At 57.6% G+C, this 16,916-nt stretch overlaps 2 protein-coding genes across 9 annotated transcripts in view; both read left to right on the top strand.

Moving 5' to 3' along the window:
- The window catches only part of ACIN1 (apoptotic chromatin condensation inducer 1), a 33,189-nt gene extending 27,644 nt beyond the window's left edge, over positions 1-5,545 (top strand). For 3 of the 6 annotated variants that reach the window (XM_029236824.1, XM_029236822.1, XM_029236827.1), the window contains 9 exons: positions 354-487; positions 582-734; positions 1,737-1,878; positions 2,218-2,363; positions 2,749-2,856; positions 2,997-3,104; positions 3,338-3,662; positions 3,774-3,874; positions 4,602-5,545. In XM_029236824.1, coding sequence (XP_029092657.1) covers positions 354-487; positions 582-734; positions 1,737-1,878; positions 2,218-2,363; positions 2,749-2,856; positions 2,997-3,104; positions 3,338-3,662; positions 3,774-3,874; positions 4,602-4,928 — 1,544 coding nt within the window. In that variant the 3' untranslated portion in view covers positions 4,929-5,545. The remainder of the gene's footprint in view (positions 1-353; positions 488-581; positions 735-1,736; positions 1,879-2,217; positions 2,364-2,748; positions 2,857-2,996; positions 3,105-3,337; positions 3,663-3,773; positions 3,875-4,601) is intronic. The other 3 variants (XM_029236823.1, XM_029236825.1, XM_029236826.1) reach the window with 3 other exon arrangements.
- A 947-nt stretch (positions 5,546-6,492) lies between these two features.
- CDH24 (cadherin 24) lies at positions 6,493-16,916 on the top strand. Of its 3 annotated transcripts, XM_029239569.1 has the most exons (14): positions 6,508-6,628; positions 7,940-7,992; positions 8,171-8,474; positions 8,655-8,949; positions 9,141-9,260; positions 9,337-9,504; positions 9,675-9,862; positions 10,207-10,460; positions 11,609-11,745; positions 14,050-14,171; positions 14,255-14,366; positions 14,728-14,976; positions 15,427-16,518; positions 16,609-16,832. In XM_029239569.1, exons 3-13 carry the CDS (start codon positions 8,274-8,276, stop codon positions 15,999-16,001), a joined length of 2,421 nt encoding a protein of 806 aa, XP_029095402.1. In that variant the 5' UTR covers positions 6,508-6,628; positions 7,940-7,992; positions 8,171-8,273; the 3' UTR covers positions 16,002-16,518; positions 16,609-16,832. The 3 variants fall into 3 exon arrangements, with proteins under 3 accessions (XP_029095403.1, XP_029095401.1, XP_029095402.1); XM_029239570.1 differs by lacking the exon at positions 7,940-7,992 and having other exon boundaries at positions 6,493-6,628; positions 15,502-16,518; positions 16,609-16,916; XM_029239568.1 differs by lacking the exon at positions 7,940-7,992 and having other exon boundaries at positions 6,505-6,628.

Genomic DNA, 16,916 nt, shown 5'->3' with positions numbered 1-16,916 from the left:
AAATTAACTTGGATTTTAGTATCACATAGTCTTGTTTTTCTCATTCCCATGTCATCCTCAATCTGTCTTCCCCAGTACTTTAGATTTTTCTACCACTAAAAGTTTAAATTGCTTACCAGCCTAGTTAGCTCTTCCTTGTTGCCTTCAGAGATCAGTAGTTTTCATCTTTCAGGAAGTGGCTCTAGGCCTTTTATTGTTTACTCTGAAGCATGGTTTCCCCAGTCCCCAAATGTGGTTTCCTTAAGTTAACCTTTTACTAAAATTCCAGTCGAAGGCTCTCTGTGGGTGTTGTGGTGTGAACCAGCAGAGGGCCTGAGAGCATCTAACTGTGGGGTCCTGTTTCTTGGGGACAGCAGCTACCAAGGGGGTGCCAGCTGGAAACAGTGACACAGAGGGGGGCCAGCCTAGTCGGAAGCGGCGTTGGGGAGCCAGCACGGCCACCACACAGAAGAAACCCTCCATCAGTATCACCACCGAATCACTCAAGGTGAGGTGGGAGGGGCCGGGGAAGGGAGGATGAGACATGACGTGGGAGTAGACATGGGCCCAGTGTAACGGGGTGGGGGGTATCTGTGTCCCAGAGCCTCATCCCCGACATCAAACCCCTGGCGGGGCAGGAGGCTGTTGTGGATCTTCATGCTGACGACTCCCGAATCTCTGAGGATGAGACAGAGCGTAATGGTGATGATGGGACCCATGACAAGGGGCTGAAAATATGCCGGACCGTCACTCAGGTAAGGCTCCTGCACCCCACTTTGGGGGAGGGGGCCATGGATGCAGAGTGGGCAACTGAATGAGGAGCTAAGGCAGAGTCCTAGAAGGGAAGTCTGCCATCTGTGCAGAGGGTTGGGTGAGTTGGCCCTTGTAGGGTAGGGGTCAGCAGGCTACCAGATCTAACCTGTAGCCTGTAATAAAGTTCTGTAAGAACACAGCCACCCCAGTTCATTTACTCTTTTTTTGTTTATTTTTGGCTGCGTTGGGTCTTCGTTGCGGTACGCGGGCTTCTCATTGCGGCAGCTTCTCTTGCTGCAGAACAGGGGCTCTAGGTGCATGGGCTTCAGTAGTCGTGGCACATGGGCTCAGGAGTCGCGTCTCACGGGCTCTAGAGCACAGGTTCAGTAGTTGTGGCACACGGGCTTAGTTGCTCCGCGGCATGTGGGATCCCCCGGACCGGGGTTCGAACCCGTGTCCCGGCATTGGCAGGCAGATTCTTAACCACTGCACCTCCAGGGAAGCCCAGTTCATTTACTCTTGTCTCCGGCTGCTTAAGTGCTATAATATCAGAGTTGAGTAACTGCAACCATATGGCTCACAGAGTCTAAAATGTTTAATATCTTGCCCTGTACAGAAAAAATTTGCCAGTTCCTGCCTTAGTTTTCCTCACGGCAGAGTTGAGGCACTACAAATCCCAGGATCTGGTGGAGGTGAACATAATAATGAAATTTCCTCCCTAGTGGAAGAAGCATGTTAGGTTGACTTACCACCATCTCTCCCCGAGAAACCGGAAACTGAAAAGAATGTACCTGTTTGGTGTTTAAGAATCCCTCTGTAGGGACTTGCCTGGTGGTCCAGTGGCTAAGACTCCACGCTCCCAATGCAGGGGGCCTGGGTTTGATCCTTGGTCAGGGAACTAGATCCCACATGCCACAACTAAGACCCGGGACAGCCAAATAAGTAAATAATAAATAAAAAAAAAAAAAAAAAAAAGAATCCGTCTGTTATCTGATACCTTACAGGTGGTGCCTTCCGAGGGCCAGGAGAATGGGCAGAGGGAAGAGGAGGAAGAAGAGAAGGAGCCTGAAGCAGAAGCCCCTGTACCTCCCCAGGTCTCAGTAGAGGTGGCCTTGCCCCCACCTGTGGAGCATGAAGTAAAGAAAGGTAGGTGCAGCATTATGAGTGAAACATGTGGCCGCCTGAATTCCCAGAGCACTTTATTTGGACCTCTTTTAAAGCGTTTAATGTTTTCTGCCTCGTGTTCTAGTATTTTACACATGTCTTCTCCTAGTTATCAAGCTGCTTGAGGGCTAGGTTTGAATCTGTTTAATTTTTGCATCTCCATAATGAGGAGATCAGCCTGGACCGTACCTTGCACAGCGCAGGTGCTCAGCACATTTAGATGGGACAGTGACTACTGGTAGGGAGTTTTAAAGTCCTGCTGGAGGTGGAAGAGCCAGCATTGCTTCCTGCTGAAAGTCATTCTTGTGCTCTGTTTGATAGTGACTTTAGGAGATACCTTAACTCGACGTTCCATTAGCCAGCAGAAGTCGGGAGTTTCCATTACAATTGATGACCCAGTCCGGACTGCTCAAGTGCCCTCCCCACCCCGGGGCAAGATCAGTAACATCGTCCACATCTCCAATTTGGTAAGTCATTTTTTTCCCACAGTGCAGCTTGGTTTAGAGTCTGAGCTTTGGACTCATGTTTCTTAGGTTCAACTCCTGGACCTGCTGGTTACTCACTCATTGAGTGAGTTATTTTACCTCACAACCTGTCTCATCTGAAAAATGGGGAGAAAAAAGTATCACCCTGCAGGGTTGTCTTGAGAATTTGTAGAGAGCCTGGCCCATGATGTCTTAGACAGTGTTACCACTCTTCTCACATTCCTGATGGAGGGTTCCTAACCTCTCTGGCCTCACCCAGACTTGGAAGCTATACTCCTGTGACAGTGGTGTGGGAAACCTTCAGACTAGTTACATGAGTATAGTTCTTGCCTTCTTTAAGACCCTGAAATTTCGCTTTCATTGGCAGGTTCGTCCCTTCACTTTAGGCCAACTGAAGGAATTGTTGGGACGTACAGGAACTCTGGTAGAAGAGGCTTTCTGGATTGACAAGATCAAATCTCACTGCTTTGTAACGGTGAGGGGAAGAAACTGATTCTCTAGGTTGTGGCCTGTATTTCCTTTTGTGACCATCGTGGGCAGATTTGAGGACATTGTGGTAAGTGGGAAGGGTTGAAGGCCTGTTGTGACCCTCTGCCTTCTCCCTCCCTCTGTCAGTACTCGACAGTAGAGGAAGCAGTTGCCACCCGCACAGCTCTACATGGGGTCAAATGGCCCCAGTCCAACCCCAAATTCCTCTGTGCTGACTATGCTGAGCAAGATGAGGTAAGAAACCAAGGGAAAGGAAGGAGGCGGGTAGGGGCAGGGGAGGCTGTTATCCGCTAGATTCCAGCTGAGATCCCGGCCAAACCTGCCATCACTGAGCTTCCTTTTCCCTCCTCTTTGGTTCCTTTAGTTGAACCATGGGGCTCCAAAGTCTGTTCACTGGTACCTGGGCTCCTTCAGTGTGAGTGATGTCATCTTCATCCTGACTATCCTTGTCCCTCCTCTACCCGCAGCTGGATTATCACCGAGGCCTCTTGGTGGACCGTCCCTCTGAAACTAAGACAGAGGAGCAGGGGGTACCACGGCCGCTGCACCCCCCGCCCCCGCCCCCAGCCCAGCCACCACAGCACCCCAGGGCAGAGCAGCGGGAGCAGGAGCGGGCGGTGCGGGAACAGTGGGCAGAGCGGGAACGGGAGATGGAGCGGCGGGAGCGAACGCGATCAGAGCGCGAATGGGATCGGGACAAAGTTCGAGAAGGGCCCCGTTCCCGATCACGGTCCCGTGACCGCCGCCGCAAGGAACGCGCAAAGTCTAAAGAAAAGAAGAGTGAGAAGAAAGGTACTTCGCTATGGGGGGCACACATACTCAGTAGTAGGTGGGAAAGGGACCCAGGTGGGACGGGGCACAGAGTCATATGCATCAAGTCTGACTCACTTTCTTCCACCTCAGAGAAAGCTCAGGAGGAACCACCTGCCAAGCTGCTGGACGACCTTTTCCGTAAGACCAAGGCAGCTCCCTGCATCTATTGGCTCCCACTGACTGACAGCCAGGTGAGCACACGCCTTCCTGCCTTGAGGGGCACTCTCAAGCTCAGGAGGAACCACCTGCCAAGCTACATCAAGGCTTGGGAGTGAGCAAGGGGAGAGTCATGTGACTACGAGAGTGAATAGGCCCAGGTATTGGCTTAGAATAATAAGGCAGAAGCTAAGCATCACAGAAAGAGGCAGTTTTAAGACCCAGTTGATTGAGTGGGCCATAGAGAAGCCAGACCCATAAAGGATAGAGGTAGACACGAGATCGGAACTCTGTGTGTGTCCCAGGAAGCTGGTGGTGCCAACCGTGCTTCTTGGAAGTTGATTTTAGTTAGCTGAGAAATCTGTGTTTAATAAGCTCAGCTGTTTCTCTTTCTAATTTCTAGGGGTTTTAGCTTTTTAAATCTCCGTTTCTTTGTGATGGGCCTTTTGGGAATTGTAGGTTTATGCTACTCCACTAGAGAGAATAGAGATTTGTTCACATCGAGTTAGCTTAGGAAATACCAGAGGCCAGGCATGGATGGTGCCACTACCTGTCGTGGGCATAAAAGATGAAGACTGGGAGGAGGGCTTGGGGCTCTGAGACGAGGACAGATGTGACTGCTGAGGCCCTGCCCCTTCCTGCATAGCGGGAAGGCTGACAGTGGTCCCGAGCTAAGAGCGCAGGGTCCAGGTGCAGGGAGACCAGGTGAGACTCGTGAGCAGGGCTGAGGTACCTGTTCTCTGCCGTCCCTGCCTGCTGCAGATTGTTCAGAAGGAGGCAGAGCGCGCTGAACGGGCCAAGGAGCGGGAGAAGCGGCGAAAGGAGCAAGAAGAAGAAGAGCAGAAGGAGCGGGAGAAGGAGGCGGAGCGGGAACGGACCCGACAGCTGGAGCGAGAGAAGCGGCGAGAGCACAGCCGGGAGAGGGACAGGGAGAGAGAGAGGGACAGGGAGCGGGACAGGGGAGATCGAGATCGGGAGAGGGACAGGGACCGGGAACGAGGCAGGGAGAGGGACCGCAGAGACACCAAGCGCCACAGCAGGAGCCGGAGTCGGAGCACGCCTGTGCGGGACCGGGGTGGGCGCCGCTAGCCGCTAGCCGGGAGAACACTAGGGAGAGCTGCAGGCACTGGTCACCCTGCCCCAGGGGGCTTCAAGGCCACAGAGGGATAGGTACAATCTCCACCACCCTGGAACCAGGGGTCTTTCACACCATTTGCCCAGTGCTGAAGTCTGGCTGCCACCTGTCCCCACATACCAAATGGAGCAGTGGGCATCTTCCCACCCTACCCCCGTAATCTATCTCTTGGGACTTAGCCCTCTCCTCCCTCTCATTTCCCATTAAGTCTGTGAGAGGGAGGAGCTATGTTAGGGAGGGAGGTGGTTGGCCCAGAGCTGGGGAACAGCCAGGAGCCCCAAACCTCTCTCTCGTTTTTCCTCCATCCTGCTCACCACCTCCTTTGGTACTTGCACCCCCCTTTTGGGAACAGCCGGGGCCAGGACTGGGTCACCTATGAGCTGAATCAGCATCTCCTCCTGAGTCCCAGGGCCCCTGCAGTTCCCAGTCTCTTTGGTCCTGCAGCCCATGCCTCCTGCCCACCGGTTCCACTTTATATCCACCTTTTCCTTTTGTTCAATTTTTATTTTTATTTTTTTTATTATTAAATGATGTGGTCTATGGAAAATAATAAAATCTGACTTAGTTTTAACTAGTGTGATTGAGTGGCTTTCCTTGGGCAGGGCCTGGGTGAGAGCCATGTTGAAGGGGAGGCTGCAGCATGCAGAGCAGCCAGCATTGCTTGCGTTCCATACACTTAACGTAGGCTGCTGCTTCCTGGAGCAGGGACTTCCCACCCTCCCTCCATCCCTGCCTCGGCTCTAGCCACACACAGCTGTGGATCTTCCTCGCTGGAGGGCCGAGGGAAAGACGCCCTGGGAAGAGGGGTGTCCCGGTGCTGTGCTAGAGGCATTTGGTCACCTGGTCACCACCTTCAAGGTGCCGCCCATAACTGCCACCAGGGGGCGGCAGCCGCTCGCTCAGTAGGCTCCTGTAAATGAGCTTCCCAAAAAGGCTCCGTGCCCTCCCGCCGACGTCGCCTCGGTCCCTGCCCTGTTTGTTCCCTGGGCCCAGCCCGCGGACTCCCTGGACCTTTCTGCTGTGCTTAAAGCCCGTAGCCGGCCCGCTACCCTTCCCTGCACAGGTTCCCAAAATGCTGCCGCCTCACGGCCGGGGTCCACAGCAGCCTCCAAGGCTGGTCCGGGGGCGGCGAGCCGGGCCTCCGCAGTGGGCTCCAGATTCCCCTGCTCACCGTGCGCTCGCCCTTCGCCCGGCTGCGGGGGGCGTGCGGGCCGCTTCGCGCTCCCGGGTGCGCCTTCTCCGCTAGCTCTTCGGAAACGGCCTGGCGCCGTGGCCTGGAAGCCCTCCCGCCCGAGTGCCCCTCCAGGCGCTGCGGGCCCGGCCCGGGAGGGGTACCGCATCTGTATGCGCCCGGCAGCGCCGAGGGGGCGGGCAGCAGGCACCGCCCCCGCCCCCCCGCTGCGCGGCCAGGGCTGGCCGGGGAGGGTCGGAGGCTGGGCCCTCCCGCGCGGCGCGGAGGCGCCTCGCTCCTCCGCAGGCGGAGCCTCCTTCCCCCGCCCCCTCCGTCTCGCTCCCTTGTTCTAGCCGGGGCTGCTCAGACCTGCAGCGGAGCCGCGGCGCCCGCTCCGATCGGCTCGGGGCTGCGCCCCCGGGACCCGGCGACGGGGGCGGGCGGGGGCGCTCCCCACCGGGCTGGGCCCCTTGGCACTGCCAGGTAAGGGCGCCTGCCCTGGAGCCCGCGGTTGGGAATCCTCGGAGGGGCAGCAGGGGGCCCGCAGCCTGCGGGTGTCTTCAGAGCGGTGAACGGTGCGCTCCGCGACTGGGAGCCCACTGCCGGCCCCCTTCTCCCGCGCTCTACCGCTTTCCCTTCTTCCCTCGCACCTCTCTCTCCCTCTTTTTCCCATCTTCCTCTCCCTCGATTTCTCTTCATCCTGCCTTCTCTCTGCCTTTTCTGCCCCTTCCCTGGCTCCCCAACCCTTCTCTCTCCCTCTTGCCCTGTCTTGCTCCATCTCTTCCTCTTTGCCTTTTTCTTCCTCCACCTTTCTCTCCTCTCCTGTCTTTTTTTTTCCCGCTTTCCTTTCCTTCCCCGTTCCTTCCCTCTGCTCTCCTCTTCCCTTCCCTTCCCGCTATCCTGTTTCCCAGTCCTCTATCGCCTTCCTTCTCTCCGTCCCGCCTCCCTCTCTGGCCCCCGGCTTCCCTCTTCCCTCGGGAAGGAAAGGACTGTCAGGTGTATGTCTGCTCTAGGGGAGGAGGGGCGCAGCCACAGCCACCTGAGGGGTGCCCGTTGGAGGAGAGGGAGGAGACAGTGGTGGGAAGGGTCCTCTAGCTTCCTTCCCGCAGCCCCTCCTGGCTGCCCCTTCTCCCAGAATGAAGTTCCGCACCGGGGCGGCCTGGTCTGACCCCGGCAGCTAAAGCTGCCCCTTCCTGGTCATCACACGTACTGAAAGCCCCTCTGCCCCCTCTTCCACCCATTCTCAATCCTGGTACCCGTGACTCCTCTCTGCCTTTCAGGCACCCAGGCTACCTCCTTTGATCTCTTTCCTCCTGTCTCTTGCTGCCATTCTGTCTCTGTCTCTGTCTGACAGTCCCTGAGTCTTGGTCTCACCCTTAATCACGCTGTGTCTCTAGCCTCTGGGTCTGCCTCTGCTCCCCCTCCCCAGTCTTCGGCCTCTACCACCCCTCTTCTTTCAGCTCTGGCCCCCCACTCTGCCTCGGGAGCCCAGTCCCCCTTCAAGGACTTCAGCTAGCTGTGTGCCGGGGGCAGGTTCTGGAGAGGCGGAGTGCCTGTGGAGGACGGACTTTCACAGGCTCTCAACGCTGTCTGAGGCTGCCCTGCTTGTCATCTCAGCCTGACCTAGGCGCACTGAGACCCCACCTCCATGAATCCCAATCCCTGGATTTTAAGCCCTTTCCCTGGTAGCCCCCATCTCCTCCAGCCCCAAGCTGCATGCCCACCCTGGGAGCAGAGGGGCCAGTTTGGGGTTCCAAGCCCTCCCAGCATCCCCTCTCCTATTTTCTTCCCAAGCTTCTCTACTCAGAGTTGAGTGGCCGGAGATTTATCAGCTTGGAGGGCTGGAGGTGAATACGGGCAGAGCCTGGGTGGAGGGAAAGATCAGACTGTCTGCTCTCTGTCTTAGTCTGGGTTCTGGGCAGTGGGGCGTCTGGTTCCTTGGAGGTGTGATCTTCCGCATCTAACTTTGGGGAGGTTTAAGAGTTTAAGGGTTTCCTTAACCGTAAACAGCTGTGCATCCTGCAGGTGTGGATCCATGGGGCAGCCCCAAAGCATCTGTCCCTCTGCCCCAGCCAGCTCATGCCTCAGCACCCGGGAGCAGTGAACAGAGCCCTGGCTGAGCCCAAACATGTGGGGCCTGGTGAGGCTCCTGCTGACCTGGCTGGGTGGCTGGAGCTGCATGGGGCGCCTGGCAGCCCCAGCCCTGGCTTGGGCAGGGTCCCGGGGGGCCCCAGGACCAGCACTGCTTCGGACCCGACGGAGCTGGGTGTGGAACCAGTTCTTTGTCATTGAGGAATATGCCGGACCAGAGCCTGTCCTTATTGGCAAGGTAGGGATCAACCCCTCCCATGTCTACCCTGACCCTCAAGGCCCTGCCCTGTAACTTCATCACTTCTGCAATGACCTTGGTCCCTCAGGACACCCAACACTCCACCCAATCCTAGATTTAGACTCTAACTTTCTGTCCCTATGCTTGGAACCCGCTGCCATGTTTCCCCGATCCCTACAGCTGCACTCAGATGTGGACAGGGGTGAGGGCCGCACCAAGTACCTGCTGACCGGAGAGGGGGCAGGCACTGTATTTGTGATTGACGAGGCCACAGGCAATATCCATGTCACCAAGAGCCTGGACCGGGAGGAGAAGGCACAGTATGTTCTACTGGCCCAAGCTGTGGACCGAGCCTCCAACCGACCCCTGGAGCCCCCATCGGAGTTCATTATCAAGGTGCAAGACATCAACGACAATCCACCCATCTTTCCCCTTGGGCCCTACCACGCCACAGTGCCCGAGATGTCCAATGTCGGTGAGTACCCCAGGTCTGGACATCCCGGATCCCATCTCCTAGAGTGCCCTCACCTCTCCTTCCCCGACTGCTTTCAGCCCCAGAACCCACCTCCTGCAATTCAGCCCCGCTCATGTGTGGGTCCCGCCCATCTACCCTTCTTCCCCACTTGGCTCTGCCCCGGGTGAGCGGAGTGCCGGGGTCCCCCACAGGGACATCAGTGATCCAGGTGACTGCTCACGATGCCGATGACCCCAGCTACGGGAACAGTGCCAAGCTGGTGTACACTGTGCTGGATGGACTGCCTTTCTTCTCTGTGGACCCCCAGACTGGTGAGGATAGAGCTTGGGAGGCGGGTAGGGCAGCCGTGGGGACAGGCACCCCCTGACTCATCGTCTCTCCCCCTAGGAGTGGTGCGGACCGCCATCCCCAACATGGACCGCGAGACACAGGAGGAGTTCTTGGTGGTGATTCAGGCCAAGGACATGGGCGGCCACATGGGGGGGCTGTCGGGCAGCACTACGGTGACGGTCACCCTCAGCGATGTCAACGACAACCCCCCCAAGTTCCCTCAGAGTAAGGGACAAGTGCCCCGCCTGAGCCGCCCTTTGACCACCCCCCAGCCCTACAGCCTCGGGAGAAGCCTCCCCCACCCCTCCCCCAGCCAGGCCTGGGAGAAGGATGTGCTGGGGGAGGGAGGAGGACCGGGGACCTCTCTCAGAACGTCTCCCTCCATCCACTCCAAGGCCTGTACCAGTTCTCCGTGGTGGAGACCGCTGGGCCGGGCACCCTGGTGGGCCGGCTGCGGGCCCAGGACCCAGACCTGGGGGACAACGCCCTCATGGCATACAGCATCCTGGATGGGGAGGGGTCCGAGGCCTTCAGCATCAGCACAGACGCCCGGGGTCGAGATGGCCTCCTCACTGTCCGCAAGGTTAGCCTCCCGTCTGCCAGCGCTGCGGACCCACTCACACCTGCCTCCTGCCCCATGGGACACGCTTCTAACAGGGCTAGAACAGGCTCGGTCGGGATCCCTGTGTTGGAGCTTAGAGATTACGGTCATCTCCTCATCTTTCAGATGAGGGCCTAAGGGCCAGAACGGGGGAGTGACTGGCTCAGGACTTTGCACAGAGCAAGTCTGACGGAACTGGGGGCAGACCTAGAGTTCTGACCGAGTAACCCGCGCCCACCCCACCCCGACCACCGAGGCCACTGCCCCTCTGGTGCCCACCTCCCGGGTTCCCCCCTGCCTCAGTCACTCCGTCCCCCTCACCACAGCCCCTAGACTTTGAGACCCGTCGCTCCTACTCCTTCCGTGTGGAGGCGACCAACACACTCATCGACCCAGCCTACCTGCGGCGAGGGCCCTTCAAGGACGTGGCCTCAGTGCGCGTGGCTGTGCAGGATGCCCCAGAACCACCCGCTTTCACCCAGGCTGCCTACATCTTGGCAGTCCCCGAGAACAAGTCTCCCGGGACCCTGGTGGGCCAGGTGTCAGCTGCTGACCTGGACTCCCAGGCCAGCCCGATCAGGTGAGCTGGGGTGCAGGCGGGCTCAGGGCCAGGGCCCAGCAGCATGCTATTCCCGCCCGAGGATGTGCCCCCTTTACTGCAAATCGCGCTCACCTCCTGGCAGAAGTCTCCCTTGCTGCAGGCCTGGGGCCAGGGCAGGGCTGGAGGACCTTGCTAACCCCTCCCACACTCTCCACCCATCCCTCTGGGTGGATGATAGTAGCGCCTCCCAGTGGCAGTGCGAGCAGATGGAATCTCATCTGATGAGGGCGATGGATCAGTTGATGGCCGTGGCTATCGACCGCTCGCTCAGCGCTTCACGTTTTACCCACTTGATAACATTTCCTTCTCCCAACAACCTGTGAGAGTCGGATAGTAGATAAGCGTAGTAACCGTGTCAGCTCCGGTTGCTTTAGAGCTGCGGTCCCTGACCTTCTCGGCAGCAGGGACCGGTTTTGTGCAACATAATTTTTCCACGGACGGAGGGGGGTTGGGGGGGCGTTGGGAATGGTTCAGGCGGTAACGCGAGCGGTGTGGCTCAGTTCCTAACAGGCCATGGGCCAGTACTGGTCCACAGCCTGGGGTTTGGGGACCCCTGCTTTAGAGACCTGGCCCTGAGAGGTTGAGTAACTTGCCCAAGGTCGCACAGTCAGTAAGTAGCAGTGCTGGGATTCAAATCCGGACTTGTCGGCCCCAAGAAGACCCACTCTTTCCACCGCCCCAGCCAGCATCCCTGTCATAGCACTGAGGGAGTCATTCCCATTTTGTAGTTGAGGAAACAGGTTAAAAGATTTGCCCAAGGTCACACAGCTGGCCTGAGACAGAGCAGGGCTAGAACTTCGGTCCCTGGTCCCCAGAGCAGAGCCCCAGAAGTCGGAAAGACAGGCAGTGTTTACCCGACGTCACCTCTGTCTCTCTCCCTGCACGCCCATGAAACCCAGTCCCCGGCATGTTAGGACAGGTGTTTAATGTTGATGACTCCCCGGGGATATTTGTCTTTTGAGGGGACCCTAACGTGAACTATGGCTCTGGGTGCACGTCTCTGGCCAGCTCAGGCCCTCTGCCCAGCTGAGCCATGAGGCCCAGCAAGGTGAACAGAGGGAGGGAGGGGTAGCTGCAAACTCTGGCCCTGCCGCAGATCAGCCCCCAGCCCCACTCCATCTCCCCAGATACTCCATCCTCCCCGACACGGACCCGGAGCACTGCTTCTCCATCGAGCCTGAAGATGGTACCATCCGCACGGCAGTGCCCCTGGACCGCGAGGCTCGTGTCTGGCACAACCTTACAGTGCTGGCCACAGAAGTCGGTGAGGAGTCCTGGGCCCCCCGGGAGACCCGGGAGGAGGCAGCAGCCTCCCAGCAGAGGGGCCGTCCCTGGGGACGTATGAGGGTGGGGGAGGGCGGCTAGTGCCATCACACCCTCACCCAGCATACAGCCACTGGGTCCCCAGCCTGCATCATCACCACCAGGCAGGCCTTCTTGTCTCCTGCCTGGGCTGGGCACAGTGGGTCTGCCTGAGCATTTCCCCTCACCTTCAGTTGGCTCCCATACCTGACTTTCCCCAACCCGGAAATAAACCTAACCTTGAATAACTTCCTGCACCCTGGGAGACCCCTGCCTGGCCCACTCTCTGCTTCAGGCTGAAGGGGCGTCAGGGAGGGGCTGGGCCCCTCCTCTGGGAGCTGACCGGGGCCGGGGTGGGGAGGTGGTGCCAGGAACCCCTCTCTGGGACGCCCTGCCGGGAGCCCGCAAGGGTGGGGAGAGGGACCAACTCCATGCACTGCCCATGTCAGTCACCGGTCACCAGTAGTGTGGTTCAGCCTTAGACCTCCCTCCCTTCTATGAACCTCTCCTCACCACGCCTGCTCATGCCTCAGGGTCTCCTACATTTGCCGTCTGTGTCCTGTTTAGGGAAGTTGTCCCTCTGTGCATACGTGCTTGTACATGTCAGTGAAGAGCTATGTGTGTGTGTACACGTGGGTGTGTACTTACATGTGTATGATTCCATACGTGTGGAAAGTACATATACATACATACCCATGTTTGTGAGTATACATCTATAGCTGCATATACGTGTACGTAGTTGAGTGTATAGAATTGTATTTATATTATTTGTGCATATGTGTAATTGGATGTACATAGTGATAGATACAAGTAGCTGTTTGTATATATTGTTTTGTGCGTGTGTTTGTGGACAGATAGTAATAATTTACTATTTATTGTGTATCGGACACTGTTCTAAGTACCAAATGTGGGTTAATTCATTTAATCATCACCACAACTTTATGAAAAAGTACGATTTTTTCCCCCATTTTAAAGGGAGGAAACTCGGGCAAAGAGAAGTTAAGTAACTTCCCAAGGTCACACAGACATTAAGTGGTGGGGCCTCAGTCCCAGTCAGGCTGCAGAATCTCAGCTGTTATCTCCTCTGCCATACTGCCTCTCATACATGTCGAATTGTATGTAGATAGGTTTATGTTTATGACCATGCAGCTCTGTGGCAGTGCATGCGTGTCTGTCTGTGTGAACATCCCTGTGTGTATTTGTGGTATATGTAGCGTGTCTGTGGCTGCCTGTGTATACGTAGCCCTGCGTGTGTGTGTGTGTGTATTCCCCTCAGTGTCTTCTCATCTCCTGCCAAATCCTGCACCCCAGTATTGACTAGCAGGCCCTGGGCCTTAACTGCAGCGAAGGAATGGACCCCAGCCCTGTCCCATCTCAGGGTATCCCAGACCCTTTAACCAGGCAGTCTGCTCCTCTGCCCAGGCTGTCAGCTCAGCACCTTCCCAAAAGCCAGCCAGCTCTCCCTCAACTCGGGGAAAAGACTAAAGGAACTGTGAGGTTTAGCCTAGAGGAGGTGAACACTGGGGCAGGCAGGGATGCATAATTTCCATTTTCTCTTGGATGCCACTGGCAGTGAGAAGCAAGGCAGGGTAATGGTGGGAGCCACCCAATGACGAGGGGGCCTGTGTCTGGCTGTGGTACCCAGGGTGGCCTGGCTCTGCCCCTGAGTATCACGTAGCTCCTCCCTCCCCAAGGTCAACTCTAAGTGATACTCACTGCTACACCACAACCTCCCAGACCTCTGATGGTGTGTGTGTGTGTGTGTGTGTGTGTCCACCGGTTTTGTGCATGAAAACGCATTCTCTGCATCTTGGGGGTCGTGATACTACATTCACTGTATATATCGAACATTCACTTCATGTATGTTGCATTTGTTTTAAAGCACTGAGTGTACATCAAATGGATGGTATGAATGTGTTTGTATGTTTCATGGCTACTGTCTGTGTGCATCCGGTATGCATCCTCTGTCTACCTTTCCTCTATGGCACGTGTACCCTGCATGTGGGTTATTGTATATGTATGTTATGGGTGCTACACTCCTGTTGAGTGTATATGGTATATGTATTGCACACATCTTGGGTACCACATGGCTGCTGTATGCACTCGTTCCATTCATTTCACAACATTGTTTGCTACTTGCATATTGCATGCATTATCTCACGTATCCCACATGCATGCTATGTGCTACGTGTGGCATCCATGCCCACACACCCCGTGTGTTGTGTGTGCTTGCATGGGGTGTACGTGTTTGTGTTTCTGGCTCCAGACAGCTCCGCACAGGCCTCCCGGGTGCAAGTGGCCATCCGGACCCTGGATGAGAATGACAATGCTCCCCAGCTGGCTGAGCCCCACGACACCTTTGTGTGTGAATCTGCAACCCCCGGCCAGGTGAGCCGCTGAGGCAGAGGGGTTGGGAACTCAAGACCTCTCCAGCTGCCCACTCCGTACAAGGCTTCTTTTCTTCCTCCCAGCTGATTCAGGTCCTCAGGGCCCTGGACAGAGATGAAGTCGGCAACAATAGCCGTATCTCCCTTCAAGGTCCTCTAGACCCTGATGCCAACTTCACTGTACGGGACAACCAAGGTGGGTAGCCTCCTACAACCGTGCCCATGCCTGCTTCCCTCCTCTCCTCTACCACCCTCGGCCCTGCCTGCCTACCTGGGCCCTCCACCCAACAGAAGGTGGATGTGGTTTGGGGAGTTCCCTGGTGGCCTAGTGGTTAGGATTCTGGGCTTTCACTGCCGTGGCCTGGGTTCAATCCCTGGTTGGGGAACTGAGATCCTGCAAGCCGCGCGCGCAGTGGGGCAAAAAAAAAAAACCAACACAGGGTGGATGTGGTTTTGCTCTTTGCAAACCTTCCCCACAGAAAGCTGTCTCCGTGGGCTGCAACGGCCTTACTGGGAACGTGTCCCAGGAGGTGACCCAACACCTTCCTCTCCCACAGATGGCTCTGCCAGCCTGCTGCTGCCCTCTCGCCCCGCCCCGCCCCGCCAGGCCCCCTACCTGGTCCCCATAGAACTGTGGGACTGGGGGCAGCCGGCACTGAGAAGCACCGCCACAGTAACTGTCAGCGTGTGCCGCTGCCGGCCCGATGGCTCCGTGGCCTCCTGCCGGCCCGAGGCTCAGCTCTCACCTGCTGGGCTCAGCACCGGGGCCCTGCTCGCCATCGTCACCTGTGTGGGCACCCTGCTTGGTGAGTCAGGCCACAGTGGGACATAAATGTGGGGTCCAGGCCTGCAGGGTGTGTGGAGAGGAACGAGGACACTGGACATAGGGAAATCCATCCTAGGTCTCGAAGGAACCCTCATGCCTGGATTTTCCCACTGCCTCATGCATCCGAGACAAAAGCTCTGGCCTCATATCCCTGGCCTGTCAATCTAATGAGAGTCATGAGCCATAAAAACTGTTTATTGAGCCCTGACTCTGGGCCCCGTGTGGCATTGGGCACAGCACTTGGTATTTCATCCTTTCAACAACCCTGAGGGGTAAATATGTTTTCCCTCTTTTCCACACAAGCAATCTAAGGGCGAAAGACGTTCAGGGAAGTTAAGCAACTTTCCATGGTCACACAGCGAGTAAAGGGTTGAAGTCAGGATTCAAACGAGCTTTGCCAGATGTCAAACCCAGGGCTTGCCACCCCCAGGGCGTTCTGATTGGAACCAGGCTGCCCCACGCCTGGCCCTGCCGGCTCAGCGGCCCGTGTGCGCCTCTCCCCCAGCCCTGGTGGTGCTCTTCGTGGCCCTGCGACGCCAGAAGCAGGAAGCCCTGATGGTGCTGGAGGAGGAGGACGTGCGTGAGAACATCATCACCTACGACGACGAGGGCGGCGGCGAGGAGGACACAGAGGCCTTCGACATCAGCGCCCTGCAAAACCCCGACGGGGCCGCCCCGCCGGCTCCCGGCCCGACAGCGCGCCGAGATGTGCTGCCCTGGGCCAGGACGCCGCGCCAGCCCTGGCCCCACGGCCCCGCCGACATGGCGCAGCTGTTGGCGCTGCGGTTGCGCGGGGCAGACGACGACCCCAGCGTCCCACCCTACGACTCGGTGCAGGTGTACGGCTACGAGGGCCGGGGCTCCTCCTGTGGCTCCCTCAGCTCCCTGGGCTCCGGCAGCGAGATCGGCGGCGCCCCGGGCCCCGCTGAGCCGCTGGATGACTGGGGGCCGCTCTTCCGCACCCTGGCCGAGCTCTACGGGGCCAAGGAGCCCCCGGCTCCCTGAGAGCCGGCCTGGCCCTGCCCGCCATGGCGCAGCGGCCGCACAGGCCCTCTGAGTGAGCCCCCGGGGTCCAGGCAGGCGGCAGCAGCCCAGGGGTCCCCAGGCCTCCCCGATCCCCGTGTCCCTCCTCCCCACTTCCCCAGGGCAACCTCCTCCTTACCTCCCTCGTCCTGAGTCGTCTGTTCGTCTCTCTCCAGGGATCTCTGTCTCTGTCTCTGACACTCTCCCTGTCTGGGTCTGCGTTGTGTGGCTCAGACTCTGAATCTCTCCGTTCTCTCACTGTGATTCCACTTTCTTGTGGCTCTGTTTTGGTCTCCCCCATTCTAAATCTGTCACTCACGGCTCTGTCTGTCGCCTGTGCCCGCACACACGCTCTCTGTCTGTCTCCTGCCCACATCTGCCCGCATTCTCTGTGGGTCCCTGTGACTGCCTTTTTGGTTTCTTCCGTTGTCCATCCCAGAAACAAGAGAAACTTCCAGCCACTGCTGCCCACCCTCCTGCAGGGGATGTTCTGCCCCAGGTCAGTGTCCCTAGACTATGTGGAACACAGGGGTGGCCCAAAGCCCTCCCTCACGCCCCATCTCTCACTCGGGCTCTCCTGTCATTGCAGACCTGCCCGCATGGTTCCATCCATCACTCATGGCCTCATCCTGGCTCCATTGGCCTCCAGCAGAGAGAGGGAGCCAGCTCACCTCCCGGGGCAAGAGCTCCAGCCCCCAGTGGCCGCCTCCCTGGAGCTCTGCCCAGCTGTCAGCCGGCCCTGGGCATCCTAGCTCTGGGCATCGTCTTGTGTGCTTTCCAGGCCCCAGGGGGAGGGATGGGAAGGAAAGAGGGAGGCAGCTGGGGAAGGGGAAGAGGGAGGAAGGGGAGGGGCCTCCATCTCTAATTTCATAATAAACAAACACTTTATTTTGTAAA

The sequence above is a fragment of the Monodon monoceros genome, unplaced genomic scaffold (genome assembly GCF_005190385.1).
Source record: "Monodon monoceros isolate NGI ecotype Baffin Bay Population unplaced genomic scaffold, NGI_Narwhal_1 Super_Scaffold_21, whole genome shotgun sequence".
Classification (NCBI taxonomy): Eukaryota; Metazoa; Chordata; class Mammalia; order Artiodactyla; family Monodontidae; genus Monodon; species Monodon monoceros.
This window is presented reverse-complemented; position numbering and strand designations above follow the sequence as displayed.